General features: G+C 37.5%; 1 protein-coding gene and 1 long non-coding RNA gene across 2 annotated transcripts; both read right to left on the bottom strand.

Annotated features, from left to right (window-relative positions):
- Nucleotides 1–7,203: 7,203 nt before the first annotated feature.
- Nucleotides 7,204–10,370, bottom strand: LOC137037145 (zinc-alpha-2-glycoprotein-like). The gene is made up of 6 exons (XM_067410966.1): nucleotides 10,206–10,370; nucleotides 9,715–9,951; nucleotides 9,365–9,631; nucleotides 7,905–8,183; nucleotides 7,689–7,809; nucleotides 7,204–7,291 (listed from the first exon to the last, which is right to left on the bottom strand). The coding sequence occupies exons 1-6, from the start codon at nucleotides 10,285–10,287 to the stop codon at nucleotides 7,204–7,206; spliced, it is 1,074 nt and encodes a 357-aa protein (XP_067267067.1). The 5' UTR covers nucleotides 10,288–10,370.
- A 2,947-nt stretch (nucleotides 10,371–13,317) lies between these two features.
- LOC137001997 (uncharacterized) lies at nucleotides 13,318–15,367 on the bottom strand. The gene is made up of 3 exons (XR_010891759.1): nucleotides 15,102–15,367; nucleotides 14,820–14,957; nucleotides 13,318–14,724 (listed from the first exon to the last, which is right to left on the bottom strand). It is a non-coding gene; the product is annotated as an uncharacterized lncRNA (long non-coding RNA).
- Between the last annotated feature and the right edge of the window lie 637 nt (nucleotides 15,368–16,004).

A 16,004-nucleotide genomic window follows, 5' to 3' on the forward strand; every position in this document is an offset into this window, starting at 1 on the left:
AAATAGGGGCAAATTTGACAAGCTATAATAAATGATCTGAGGGGGATTTTGAGCTGAAACTTCACAGACACATTCTGGAGACACCAGAGACTTATATTACATCTTGTAAAAGGGGCATTACAGGTTGAAGAATCAATAGTAAACACTTTACACTGATTTATCCATACTGCAGGAATCTATTTTATAGAGCCCTATACTACTGTTCTCAATCTCTGTGCTGAAAACTGACTGTGAGCAACCATCAACAATCCTCCATCCAGCACTGATCCATCTTTACTCCAGGAATCTGTTACTTCTCCATCACTGTCAGTTTTCGAGATCCTCTGGGTCTGATCTGGCTCCGTCTGATGATTTGGTCCATGTGTCTCTGTGTTTGACTGACAGTCTGCCAGCCAGCAACACATGCACTGACTGAACACAGTCTGTGCCACCAGAGACGAGGATGATGTCATTATATTCACACACACACAAAAGCGCCAGCCGACCGGCTTAGAGAAGAGACATCAACAAGCGTTTATGCCAAAGATTCACAATAATGTCTGCCACAACAAAGACAAACAAACACTCACAGATGACCGGAGCAGTGTTATTTATATGGTATTATAGTTTTATTCATATTAATCTCATATTAAGCTCCTCTAGAATCTCAGCAACGTCTCAAACTGCTCAGCAATGAAACGTCAGAGATCTCAATATGAGCTCAAACATTTCTCATCAGATGATCAGATGATTCATTTCATATCTCTAGACTCTTACTGTATTATGACTATTGACTCATGATGTGAGACAAAGACGATCATAAACAGACCCTGATGACTTCAGAAGCATCACCTGAGCAGGTTTGAGCGTCACACCATCAGATTTCACTGTGACATCTCAGACTTAAACAAAGAGAAACACAATCAGCTTCAGTCAGAGTGATTCATTTTCCTTCAGAAGGAGACAGACTTCAGAAAGAAGCAATTGCTGAAGTACCGGAGGCTTTTTCTGCTACAAGAGACAAACAAAGCTGTTTATCGTACAAACCCAGAGTCGCTCGCAGTGCAACAAACACTGGGTTTTTATCATCAGCGTGAGTTTAAACGCTCCAAACCCACAGAGAAAGCTACAATATTACAGAACAGCTGATTATTTCTGATGGAACTTTGGAATTCTGGAACTGGAATTCAGATTCCAGAATTCCACACAACTTTAAATGCACATGTATAATTAATTCAGGAGGGAACTGAGCCATCTGTGTTTGTATAATAAACTCACGAACAAATCAAACCTTATAATGATATGATACACAAAATCACTAAATACAGAACTCATAAAACACATATAAAGTTCATATGCTCCTTAAAAGGACCTATAATGCCCCTTTCACAAGATGTAATATAAGTCTCTGGTGTCTCCAGAATGTGTCTGTGAAGTTTCAGCTCAAAATCCCCCACAGATCATTTATTATAGCTTGTCAAATTTGCCTCTATTTGGGTGTGAGCAAAAACACGCCGTTTGTGTGTGTGTCCCTTTAAATGCAAATGAGCTGCTGCTCCTGGCCCCCTTTCCAGAAGAGGGCGGAGCTTTAACAGCTCAACAACAACAAAGCTGGAGAATCTCACGCAGCCAAAATGAGGATGGTCAGTAACGGTGGTTAGCCTTACATTGTTCAAACCGGAGTCGACACTGATGGAGAGACTCAGAAAGAAGTTACAACTTTTAGAATGAAACTGGACGTTTCTGAATGGTTAGTGGATAAATTTATGTAGTTGCTGTGGAGTTGATTCAACTCATTTCACTAGCATGTGTCGTCATGTTAATCTTTTTTTGTTGAATTGATCCTCGTTTGTGAAGCAGTCCGGCGTAAAATGACGGCATGTCAACAACACTCTACTACAACAACTTTTCCTCTTCTCTAAAGCAGCCCAACATGGCCCCACCCCCTTTGTTGCGTGTTCTCGGGGGCGGGGTTTATGTAAATTTTGGGGTTTGTGATGTCACCAACCCAGGAAGAAGCTTGTTGTAGTCCCTAAAAGCCATTTGTTGTAGTCCTTAAACAGAGAATTCTTTAAAAGAAACTATCTCCCTTTGCACTGCATTGAATTGTTTATGCTCAAACAGCAACTTTACACACTAACTAAAGTTTAAAAAGTGAAATCAGACTATAATGGAAAAAAGTATATAAATCTTTATCTTCTAATGTTCGTTTGAAACAGTATGAGTGTTAAACACTTTACTCAGCTTGACTGTTGACTTATAGCGGTGCGCTCTCTTCAGATCCCAAAAACTGCTGAATAATACAACAAATTCATGAAGCACTCAGCAAAAAAAGGAATAATCTAATAAATATTTATAATTTCACCAGATAATATGCATTGGATTATGCAAGGACAGAGTGTGCATATCTGAAGGAGAATGACTTCAAGTCAAAACAACAAACAAACGGAGCTGAGCTGTCAATCACGACCGAAGTCACATGATGCACATCTCAAGATCTCACCGGGGTCACATGCGTCACACAATCTGACTGAAATATAAAAACACCGCGACGAGCACCGTATGTACTGCCATTAACCGTCTATAATCTATAACCACACAATAAACCGGTTTCAGCACATTAAGTGTCTCATAAAAGCTGCTGGATTCATAGACGTTTCAATAATGACTGTGAGAAGACGTAATTAACCTCTTGTTCATGGGTTAAATTCACTTGCTCTGTGATCAAACCTCTTTTATTAATTTCACTAGAGATGGGTGAAATGTTATTCTATTACTGAAGAGAAACATGCAATAAATACTTAAGCAATCATATACAAAAATGTGTCTTATTCTCAAGTAGGTCTTTTACATTGTGACCTGATTTACTTTACTAATCTACAGTTTGGATTGAATCCAGACACTCAGTGGATTACAGCCTGAAACGATGGAGGAAATCCATATGTGTGTGTTATCGGGGAGAACAGACCACAGCGGTGCTTCTACAGATACTTCATCAATACTGGTTAACCGTCTGTGTCTCGCCAAGCAGCGGGAGGATCAAAGAGCATGCTTTCTCCATCCATCTACGTCTCAATCTGACTCCTCTAGGTCTCGTCCCACTCGTCTGATGGTAAAAACACAAACACAGAGTCTGACCAGAATCTAGATCCCTCTCAATCATTCAAGAACATTAGACGCTTCAGCTCCAGCTTCAGCTCACATGCCGTCTATGTAGTCATCTCACAGATGCTGTCTAGTTAGTAAGCTCACAGATACTGTCTATTTATTCAGCTCACAAATGCCGTCTAGGTAGTAAGCTCACAGATGCTATCTAGGTAGTCAGCGCACATATCTATGCCATCTAGTTAGTCAGCTGACAGATGCCATCTAGGTAGTCAGCTCACATATCTATGCCATCTAGTTAGTCAGCTGACAGATGCCGTCTAGGTAGTCAGCTCACATATCTATGTTGTCTAGTTAGTCAGCTGAAAGATGCTGTCTATGTAGTCAGCTCACAGATGTTGTCTAGTTAGTCAGCTCACACATGCTGTCTAGTTAGTCAGCTCACAGATGCTGTCTATTTATTCAGCTCAAAGCAGCCGTCTATTTATTCAGCTCACAGACACCATCTAGGTAGTCAGCTCACAGATGCCATCTAGTTAGGCAGCTCACAGATGCCATCTAGGTAGTCAGCTCACAGATGCCATCTAGTTAGTCAGCTGACAGATGCTGTCTAGTTAGTCATCTCAAAGATGCTGTCTATTTATTCATCCATCTCACAGACGCTGTCTAGGTAGTCAGCTCACAGATGCTATCTAGGTAGTCAGCTCACATATCTATGCCATCTAGTTAGTCAGCTGACAAATGCCGTCTAGGTAGTCAGCTCACAGATGCCATCTAGTTAGTCAGCTGACAAATGCCGTCTAGGTAGTCAGCTCACAGATCTATGCTGTCTAGTTAGTCAGCTGAAAGATGCTGTCTATGTAGTCAGCTCACAGATGTTGTCTAGTTAGTCAGCTCACACATGCTGTCTAGTTAGTCAGCTCACAGATGCTGTCTATTTATTCAGCTCACAGATGCCGTCTAGTTAGTAAGCTCACAGATGCTGTCTAGTTAGTCATCTCAAAGATGCTGTCTATTTATTCAGCTCACAGATGCCATCTAGGTAGTCAGCTCACATATCCGCCGTCTAGTTAGTCATCTCAAAGATGCTGTCTATTTATTCAGCTCACAGATGCTGTCTAGGAAGTCAGCTCACAGATGCCATCTAGGTAGTCATCTCAAAGATACTGTCTATTTATTCAGCTCACAGATGCCATCTAGGTAGTCAGCTCACATATCCGCCGTCTAGTTAGTCAGCTGACAGATGCTGTCTATGTAGTCAGCTCACAGATGCTGTCTATTTATTCATCTCACAGACGTTGTCTAGGTAGTCAGCTCACAGATGCCATCTAGTTAGTCAGCTGACAGATTCCGTCTAGGTAGTCAGCTCACAGATCTATGCTGTCTAGTTAGTCAGCTGAAAGATGCTGTCTACGTAGTCAGCTCACAGATGTTGTCTAGTTAGTCAGCTCACACATGCTGTCTAGTTAGTCAGCTCAGATGCTGTCTTGGTAGTCAGCTTACAGTTGCAGTCTAGGTAGTCAGCTCACACATGCTGCCCAGCTAGTCAGGTCACTGACACAGTTTTCCTCAGAAACGGACTCAATATCGACAGTCTCTCTAAATAAACACTCTCTTTACTGCAGCTCTGACAGTTAAAGTACAACAGATCAAATACAGGAAGACTTTCACAGTTATCAAGAGTTTGAAGAGTGAGACTGAAGTAAAGAGCGCTAATATCTGACAGGACGGAAAGTTCCTCACCACGGATCAAACTCATGAATGAGGCTCTCGAAGCGGATCACGGCGAAGAGTCTGGAGCTGAATCCACACACACACGCCAGGAGAAGGATGGTGAAAGACAGCAGAGACTGACATCCAGCCGGCTGCGATAATCCGCCTTTTCCTCCACCTCCACCCGCGGCGCTGGAGCGGCTGATCCCGGGCGGAGAGCCTCCGGTACCGGCTGACGATCTGCGATGAAGCTCCGTCATATTCTGGCAGGATGAAAGTCTGTTTATTCCCTGATGTTCACATTCAATCGGTTCGACCGGCGGATCTCACGTCATCGTCACCCGTCAGTGCGGTTCAGCTCTGATCCGCGTCCAGCTTGTTCTGAAACGAATCGTTCATTTGAAACAGTTCTTTGCAGTGATTCAGTTGAACCGACTCGCGTTTACCTCAAAAATCTACCAAGTCCGTTTACTCCAAAATAACGTCGAGATTACATTAATTGTAAATTAATATGGGATTAATAGGCAATGTTTCATAGGCAATTTTAAAGGCAATGCTGTAACGTTTACGTTAGCTTTGTAGTACCAATAACTGTATTAACCTAGCCTATTTTAGAGAGAACTAGTTACCATGATGATTTTTTGTAATGGTGGTAACACTCGACTGTATATGAAAATAGGCTATTTTTATGATAGGATATAGCCTGATTTTACTAAACTTTAACAAAACTGTAGGCTACTACACAATTGTGCAAAAACGAGTCGATGAATAGGTTTCGATCGGTTCATCAAGACGAACCGATTCGCTGAAATGAATCAGATTTTTAAAATAAATCTGCAATCCGAATCACTCAAACTCATTCGTGACTGACAAATTCATCCTCCATCAACAGTTATAACAAACAAATGTATGTAAACAACATACATTTAAACAAAACCAGTATATATGTATAGTTTATAGTTAAAGCTGCAGTTTTTTGTCCTGTCAGCTAAATGGAATAAAAACTCAGAGCTGTAATTAATATAAATGGAGGCGATTCAAGTCCCCTGTTGAACCAAATAATGAGAATGAATCACTTTATTTTGACAAGACCAACACACTGCTGAAAATAAAGATGGATCATCAGTTTATGCTCTTTCTGTGAATGTCTTATAAACAAAGATTTAGACCTATGTCAGTACTCATCCTCTAGTCCTGCTGAAAACAGCATAATCCTGTTTAACAGACCAGAAACCTTAGGCTGGTTTAAAGGGTTAGTTCACCCAAAAATGAAATTTCTGTCATTAATTACTCACCCTTATGTCATTCCATACCCATAGGACCTTTGTTCATCTTCAGAATGCAAATTAAGATATTTTTGGTGATAGAGGTTTTTTTTTTTTTACGACATTCAAGGTTCAGAAAAGTAGTAAAAACATCAATAAAATAGTCAGCGTGACTACAGTGATTCAACCTTATTGTCATGAAGCAACGAGAATACTTTTTGTGCACAAAAACAAAACAAAATGACTTTATTCTACAAACTCGTCTCTTCCCCGTCATTCTCCTACTCTATTTACGTTCAGCACTTCCATGTTTACGTCAGAATGGGGGCTCATTATTGGCCGATTCTGGTCATGTGAGCAGCACAATGTATGTGCATACTGAGCCGGTGTTCTGACATAGCGTTGAACGTAAATAGTGTAGTAAGGACACAACGCTTTACATGTGTCGTCCTTGTCCAGGCATGTAATTTCCTTTATTTCAGTAACAGTCTTTAGTATTTACTGGAGCTCAGAAGCTTTGACAGCGTTCAGCAGCTTCATTCATCAGATTATATGATATAAGAGTGAAATCAGTGGGATTCTCCTGTCTCACTTTGGGAATGTCTGAGCATCAGAAACAGACTCACAGGAATCATTGATCATTCAGTCTAAGATCTGCACAGATTCAGAGTTTGATTAAATGCATCAAAGAAAAAAAACACTCAAGCCTCTGAATGAAATGTTTTGTTCATTTAAACTCTCTGAAAGGGCTCAAGGACAACGATCAAAAACTAACAGTCTGAAACTCAATCCAGTGTTAAATGGAGATTAAAATGTTGCTTTACTGTTTTGTGATATCTGTGAACAAATACTTTGATTTTGCTTATTCATATTTTTGCTATTCATTCTTAATCATTCTTAAGTGGTTATTTAATTCAACAATTTATTCTTATCATTCAATTCAAATCATTCTTTTCTGCAATTCTTTTTGAAAGTTAATATTTTCTTTTCTTTGACTAACACATGTATTCATATGAGCCGAGGGAAATGTCTTATTTGAGTGAAGATATCTGACACAAAAATAAATACACACAAGACACATTTATTTATAATAAAAAATATTGTGTGCAGTACATTTTATAAAAATAAAATTATTATACAATTATTGTTTCGACCCGTTTACAGTACAAGTGTAACTCCCATCTGACTTCTCTAAGTCCGTTTCATCGTTTTGTATCTGATGTCCTCGTCTGAAACAACAACAGAGAATTATGTGTAACACATATTATGTGTTCTCGATCTTTTGAAAAGAAACTGTCAAATATAAAATGTTTGATGCAGTATCATATTTCATCTAATCATAAAGTAACATAATAAAAAGTGATTCTTACTAAAATAGAGGTGTCACAGATTAGAAATTGAAGGAATAAAAATTAGTTATGGATAATCTTGATTTATAGTTTGTGTTTAACAAATACAATTCAAATACACAAAATAATCAATATGAAAATCTCAAATAATTCTACTTTCATACAGTCATAACTCTCAAGTTCTAGTTCATCCATTTTAAAAATGTCTTTAAAACAAGGATATTTGATAAGAGATTTAAAACAATAATGATAATTTTGAATATTTAGAAGAACTCACTGTTTGTAGATTCGCCAACAAATGAGAACTATAACTACAGCTAGAACTGCAGCTGGTATACAGATTCTGCAACAGCGATTCTGCCGTAGAGATTCTGTTCCACGGTCAAAACATTTTCCATCTGCAGAATGAAGATTAGTGTATTCAATTAGTGTATAATTAGTGTATGAAGCTCATTCTGCTCGTATTCACTCAAGAATTTATAGTCATATTTACCAAAGTTTACTGAAGCTGGCCGTTTCAGACTGTTGTGATTGACCAGACAGTCATAAGATCCTTTATAATTTCTGTTGATCTTCACACTGATTCTCATCTGAAAGGTTTCATCATTATTTGGTCTGATTCCAAAAGATGTTTGATCCTCAAGAACAGTTCTGTTCAATCTAATGTTCATCTGAACATCTCTGGGGTAGAAACCAGTGGCCAGACACGTCAGAACCAGATTACTGTCATCATCAGGAGCTTTCCTCACAGAGACATGAACATCTGGAGAACCTGGAGAAGAAATAAGCATAAAATACAAGAGGTCAAGAGGCATTTATTTATCATTTGAATAGTTAATACAAGGGAAAAACTGTGCATTGAAATGCTTGTGACAAGGCAGACATACAGTGACAATAACAGGACCATACAGAAACCATAAATAATAAAAAAAAAAGTAAAACATGAACAAACCAGGGAGAAAAAAAAAAAAAAAAAAAAATATATATATATATATATATATATATATATATATATATATATATATATATATATATTGGCAATATACAGTACTGTGCAAAAGTCTTAGGCACGTCAGTATTTTCATCCCTCAAAAAAGGTTTTAAGCCAGTTATTTATATCTTTTGCTGTAGTGTGTCAATAGGAAATATCCGCTCACATTTCCAAACATTCATTTTGCCATCAATTGTAATAATCCAGTGAGATTTTTGAATACACAATAAGACTGATAACAGCCGGTGCTCCACACAGTGATCTGATCTCACCATCATCGAATCCGTCTGTGATTACATGAAGAAACAGATGAAACTGAGACAAACTAAATCCTGTGGCCGTGTCTCCAAGAGATTTTAAGAAATCTGCCTCCAAAGCTACCTGAAATGATGCCCAAGTGTACCTGGACAAGAGCTGGTTTAAATGCAAAGGGTGGTCACACAAAATATTGTTTTGATTTAGTTGATAAATGAAATAAATTTTTAACAGTATTTAGTAAAAACATCCTCACTTTACAGCATTTTTACACAAGTTCCTAAAACTCTTCACAGTTACTGTATCTTTGCAGGCAGGTTTCTTCAAGCATTTTAGAGACACGGCCACAGGATTTAGTTTGTCTCAGTTTCATCTGTTTCTTCATGTAATCACAGATGGATTCGATGATGGTGAGATCAGATCACTGTGTGCAGAGTCCTTGTGTATTCAAAAATCTCACTTGATTAATGGCAAAATGAATGTTTGGAAATGTGAACGGATATTTCCTATTGACACACTACAGCTTAAAACCTTTTTGGGGGGGTGAAAATACTGACGTGCCTAAGACTTTTGCACAGTACTGTATATATACAAAACTTCTGGCAATATAGTGTATCTTTCATACTTTGTGGGGTCGTTTTAACACACACACACTCACACACACATACAAAGACAGGTGTAATTAAAATAATCTGATCAGAACATACACTTTTTTGTGTTGTGAAACTTTGATATCCAGCTCATGCAGGTCTTGAGGAAATACTTGATGAACTGGTTTTGTTCTGTGTGATGATCCCATTCCTCTTTAGTTTCTTTGGCTTTGGGGTTTTTATCAATCCAGTTCATAGTGTCAGAATTAAAGGATATAAAATCCTCTCCATCAAATCCATATTCATCAAAGACAGTCAGATTCACTGTTCCATCAGGAAGTTTCTCCAGTTCACAGCCAATTATTCTCTGAAGAACATGAAGCTCTACAATCACAGAACAACACTCATGACAAACTTACAGTGAATATAATGTCTGATAATGAATGAGAGTAAATCATGAATCTCACCAGAACACTGTGAGTTTGTGCAGTTTGTCAGAGTCCTGATCTGATGAATGAACCAGTCTCTAGAATCAGGTGGATCTTCAGGAGGTTCAGTCCAGTCATCTTCAGTCAGAATCCAGACTCTTTCTTCATCACTGAAGTGTTTGATCTGTCTGTCATCACACACACCCACAGCACTGAACTCTGGGAATGTGTCTGCTTTGGTCAGGGCTGTAAACATGTAATGGAGGTAGTACTTCTCTGGAGAACATATAAAACATAAACTGTGTCAACAGAAGCGCGCGCTTCCTGCCACATGTAAAACAAAAGGCGCCAAAACTACGTTAAACTAGCCTACGGAAAACAAAATAAAATATGCGATAAAACTGTACTTTATTTTAGGCTAGGCTATATTAATTTTTTTATAAAATTATACATTTTATTATAGTTTGTTTGTAAGTGATTGCAATATGATGGTCGTGATTTCAGTTTCCTGTAATAAACTGTCTTCTTACCTTGCAGCACATCGCTTTCGCTAAGAAAAGGGTGAACCCATAAAAATATAAGCAAAAATATTCTTTTGTCTATACAGAACATGTTTTAAGATAGCGTATCAGTCATTTCTGTCCATTATTTCCACCTGAGCGCCCTGAACAGACCTAACGGTACATTAAAGTGAAAGTAGGCTATCTCGTCTTTTCTGGCTATTTTGAGCGCATTACTGCCCCTCACTTGCCGCTTTATGAAATCACACTTTCGTTTTCATTTCTGAGGTCATACAGCATGTTGAGGAAAACTCCAACCGTAAAAAAATATATATATATTTTTTAAAACAGTATTATTGTTTAAAAATCTATCAAAACCCAGTTTTGAGAGCATAAACTGTGAATATACAACAAAACATTCTGTCAATGTCTAAAAAGGACAATCAATCAATAAGAAAATGAATAAATAAATCCTACTCCATAAAATGTAGTTCCTGATTTGTGTGCTATAAAGTCTTCATAAGTTATTTGATCAATTCATGTGCAGAACAGGTTGAAAAATAATTTAATATTCACTGAAAATTGCACAAATCGCAGAGTGTTTGGCATAAATCTTCACGAGTCACACCCAACTGATGCACAGTATTTTTTTTTTATTGTATTTTTACATTAACAGCTTCACATGACAGTGTCAAAATATGGCAGGATTACAGTTTCATCTCTAGATAGGTCTAGTCAAAGATGCACCAAAGAATAAACTGTTAAAGCTACGACAGTTGAATGCATGAAGTGAACCTACTGAATTTCCTACAGCATTTCTGTGCATCATAGTGTCAAAACTTGAGTTGCCTTGTTATTTTCTATCTTACATGTGTTTCTGCTGAGAGAAATGTCTGATATCAGTGAAGATCTTTAAACTAAAGGATCAGGTTTCACCATAACAAATACAAACTCACACTTACTCAAGACTCATTTATTTCTTAATATTTAAAACATGTTGTCCAAAGAGACACATTTCAGACACTTACTAGTTTGATCAGTAGCTACATGTTCCCTGAATCAAACCCGTGACCTTGTGCTTGCTAATGATCCTGATTATCCATGTTACAGGAACACTGTAAGGAACGCAGGTTGATATATAATCACGATTCAGCAGCATAATGAAGTGAACGTTACAAAGAGCAGTATAAAACACACAAAGACAACATGTTTTACACAGACTCAAATAAAGACAAAAAATGAGTCTCCTGACAGGATTTAAAAACATCATGTGAAAGAAATGACATTGATTCCAGCAGATGGTCATAACATGAATCCAGTCATGTAGACTTTAACCGTGACTGCTGAAAGTTTAAACACAATAATAACACTTACAGTATGTACTGCAAGAGAAGAGAGGCTTTATGAGGTGAGGAATGAGAAATAAAAAATAATAATACAATAAAGGCTAAATTTTGTTCGATTTAGCAACAAACACTATCCATTGATTAAACTATGTCTAATTCTTATTTGTTTATTGTTTCATATATATATATATATTTTTTTTTTAACAAAACTATTACTAGGGAGACCTATGCTGCGTTCCAATTCGCCTACTTATACTACGCCGTAAAAGTATGTACTCTGTCTGTGAACAAAAAGTACTTACTTTTGAGAGTGTAGTAAAAGAGTAGATAAGCTTTGGGACATACTAACACGTCATACAATCGCGTCTTTGCTCTCTGTCGCATCCAGTCACCGTAAACTGGCCTGTCAGTCATCTTACATCCTCCACATTTCCTTTAGTTAATTTCCTACCATATCGGAAATGCAGAAATGCAGCACGTTGATCTGCAGTCGCGAGTCTTTCATGTGGAGAACTCTCCTCATATTAATAATGATGCATTTAAAAGTTAATGGCCATTCGGATCTTTATAAAAGTCCACATTGGTATTTGCAGATGAAAAATAACACGGGTAACATTAAATATATATTTTCTATCAGGTTGAACCATAGACTGTAAAAAAAGATGGACGACGCGACGTCGCATCCTTCCATTGTATTGAACTGAAGCCAAAATGGGCTGATGAATGGGCGCTGAGTCTGACACGTTACGCAATACGTCAAAAAAAAAAAAAAAAAAAAGTTTGGAGCCTGGGCATGCGCAGAAGGAATCGTCAGTTGAGCCGGAGGCGGAGTCGCGATATCAAACTTCCGCCCAGACGACTGCGTCATCATTCATGTATTTTAAATAGACTATAAAAATTATACACAATTTAAAAGCCTACTTATAAAATAATAGGCTATTCTGTTTCTAGAGCAATAATATTTCTGAAACAGCAAATTCAGTAGATAAAATCAATATAATATGCCACTAGAATCAACTCTAAATCGTCAGAAACGGTCCTGCCATTTTAAATCAAGTTCAACTAACGTTATAGGAGATCGATTGCTGTAATTAGAGTAAGCTATCATTAGTTTTGTCCTGCTAATTATTATTTTATACCCATAAAAATAATAAGTAACTGCCAGATAACGATCACCTGCTTTTTCCCGACATGGTTAACATTAGGTGTGTTATCTTAACTAATAACATTTATTAATTAGCTTATAACGCCCATATTCGATGTTACAGAAAAAAAGTTCAGTGATCCGTCAGATCCTGTAGGTCGGTTAGTACAGTTTACTGCTGAACAACTCATTTTGTTGGTGTTAATGACAAAGAAATCGAAAATTAACAGTTAGGTAATACATCTTCAATCTCCCCTCGAAGCTCCGACAGTCCTCAGACAACCTGTCAATCAACTTCGAATCATGACGACACGCTCCGTTTTTATAGCATCAAATTGCTAGCTAAAATCTAAATCATCAAAAAAACGAACAATTGAATATATATCAGTGTGATAACAACTACCTTAAATGACCAAAACCATCTTTCAGAAAGTTTTATTTGAAGCAGAATTTATTTTTAAGTGTTCACTGAAGTCTCATTCGACTGCATTGAGAGGGCGGTGTTTATGACCTGTACTGCATCCAGCCTCCAGGGGGCGATCAAAGAGCCCGTGGCTTCACTTTTCAGAACGTATGAGACACACCCGGGTTGAACTGATTATTAGTCACTCAAACCTCTCAGTGTCGATCGCGCGTATCCGCCATGTTTTGTAGTTTTTTTTAACACTTTTTACTCGTGTTTGTAGTTCTGAACTGAATCCTCGTCCAATGCGCAATGGGTTGTGGGCAATATTAGCCTTTATAGTGTGCACGGATCCACACTTCGAAAATCTACCGGAAATAGTAGACCATCCGGGGACTTTTAGCATACTCTTTTCAACATACTATGCTTTGGGACATACTTATTTTAATCTCACATACTATTTAGGATGGATAGTATGGACATTGGAACGTAGGGCTAGTGACACTCTTCGTTTGAGCATCAGTAACTCAGTGCTTGTTCCTGTCACAGTTCAGACAATAGATGTTGCAATCCATTCGATGTGAATTTTGGGATATCACATAAAAACAAAAATAAAATAAAAAATTGCTGCAAATGCAATACACATAAATTCTAAAAATGCACACACACACAAACATGCGCTCAATTGAGGCTGATAATGTTTTTATCTGATAAAAAGACATTTGCATGAACTATGATGGAAACATTTTTATCCCTCAATGAAACAAAAAAACTCACGTGATTTTGTCTTAACAGGGGATGTGATTGATAACTGGACTCATCATAAGGGGTTGTTTTTTAAAATAAACTCTTACAACTATCCCCTCCCCAAACAACCATGACATGGTTTAATTGAGTAAACTCACTTAGTGTAAATGATCATGTAAATAGTTTTCTTCATAGAATGTTTGATAAAATTTTACCTGGTAACATCTGAATGTAAAGGCCAAAAATACCATTTTAGTTTAGCACACTATTATATCGAAACGGCAATAAGTATTTGATGTAATACTAATTCTTGGTTAGTTTTTTTCCCCACATTTATGATTTACCACAAGGTCAAATAATGAGATAAACAAATAACTTGGCTTTGCAATTTATAATTCTCTTATTAGTTTTGAGTTTTATGTTTATGTCTCTGTGTTCTAACAAGTGTTTAAAATATGTTTTGTGTGGCACTTTTGATCAAACCACAGAAAACGGAAACAATTCTAAAAAGTTTCACTTCTGTAAAACCCCATTTCACAATTTACCAATGTCCATTTGACTGAAATTAATTTTATGTAACACATATAATGTGATCTTGACCCTCAGAGTTATATTTCAATGGAGCATAAAGAACACAATGAACAAGAACTGTCATAAATATTCTTAATAAATAAGAGTTGACTCACGTTAGAAAATGCTGACGGAAAAACAAACACAGAAAACAGTGTGCATTCAGAATAAAAGAACATGAAAGACATTTAATGTAATGCCTAAACCTGTCCACGTCCCAGTCCAGTCTGTAGATCCATCAGCATTGAGCTCATGATGGAGTCACATCAGCAGACGCTGCACTGGTCATCTGTATCTGATCAATCACTGCACCATTAGAGGGAGGATTTCTCACCCTACCTATAAGATACAGTATAAAACAGATCATTAAACAATGATATATAAAAACAACAGATTTAAAGCTACAAGAATCATGCTGAATATTTATAACTCACCATGTGAGTTTCTCCTATTGTAGCAGCAGTAACTAATCGCAGCTAAAACTAGAACTACTAAAACTACTAGAACAGCACTTGATCCTCCTATAACAGACCATTGAGGTTCTGGTTCACAGTTAAAACATCTTCCATCTACTGAATAAAAAAAAAAAAAAAAATTTATATTAAACTGAATTGAGGCACTTTAATTGTTTGTGGCCAGAAACATTATTCCATTCCAGCATTATCATGTTCTCCTGTTACAAATACGTGAGTGACTGAATTCATGATGATATTTACCCCATTCTATTGAAGCTGTCAGACTGCTGTGAATGACCAGACAATCATAAGATACTTTATAATTTCTGTCGATCTTCACACTGATTCTCATCTGAAAGGTTTCATTATCATTTGGTCTGATTCCTGAAGATGTTTGATCCTCAAGGATGTTTCTGTCCAATCTAATGTACATCTCAATATCTCTGGGGTAGAAACCAGTGGCCAGACATGTCAGAACCAGATTACTGTCATCATCAGGAACTTTCCTCGCAAAGACGTAAATGTCTGGTCGAACTGGAGCAGAAAATAATAATGCAATTAAGAAACAAACATTTACAAAAAAAAAAATATTCTCAGTTTCTGTGCTGGGAAAAATGGGTTGCGAATGTGACCCACAGAAGAAAGTTGCTCAAAGACATATAGCTAGTTCCCTTTTGAATGGAAACTCACACTGCGTTCTGGGATGCTAATAGGGAACACCTCAGCATGACTGATGTCTGAAGCAAAAGAATTGCCTTGTACAACATCAGGAAGATTAGACCCTTCCTATTGGAGCATTCCACACAAATTGTCCAAGCTCTTGTTCTATCCAGACTGGACTATTGTAATGCTCTCTTGGCTGGCCTTCCAGCATGCACTGTCAAGCCTCATCAATTGATCCAGAATGCTGCAGCAAGACTGGTCTTTAACGAACCAAAGAGAGCGCATGTCACTCCTCTCTTCATCAGTCTGCATTGGCTACCAGCAGCTGCTTGCATCCAATTCAAGGCTCTGATGTTTGCCTACAGAGCAACCACTGGCTCTGCACCGTTATACCTAAACTCACTACTTCAGATTTATTAAAACTACTAGTGCGAGGTATAAAAAGGTCGCCTAAAGAAGGTGTCATCCTCTTCTTCATTTTCAGGGTGGCCATGTGTGTGA

Source organism: Chanodichthys erythropterus, chromosome 15 (assembly GCF_024489055.1).
Source record: "Chanodichthys erythropterus isolate Z2021 chromosome 15, ASM2448905v1, whole genome shotgun sequence".
Classification (NCBI taxonomy): Eukaryota; Metazoa; Chordata; class Actinopteri; order Cypriniformes; family Xenocyprididae; genus Chanodichthys; species Chanodichthys erythropterus.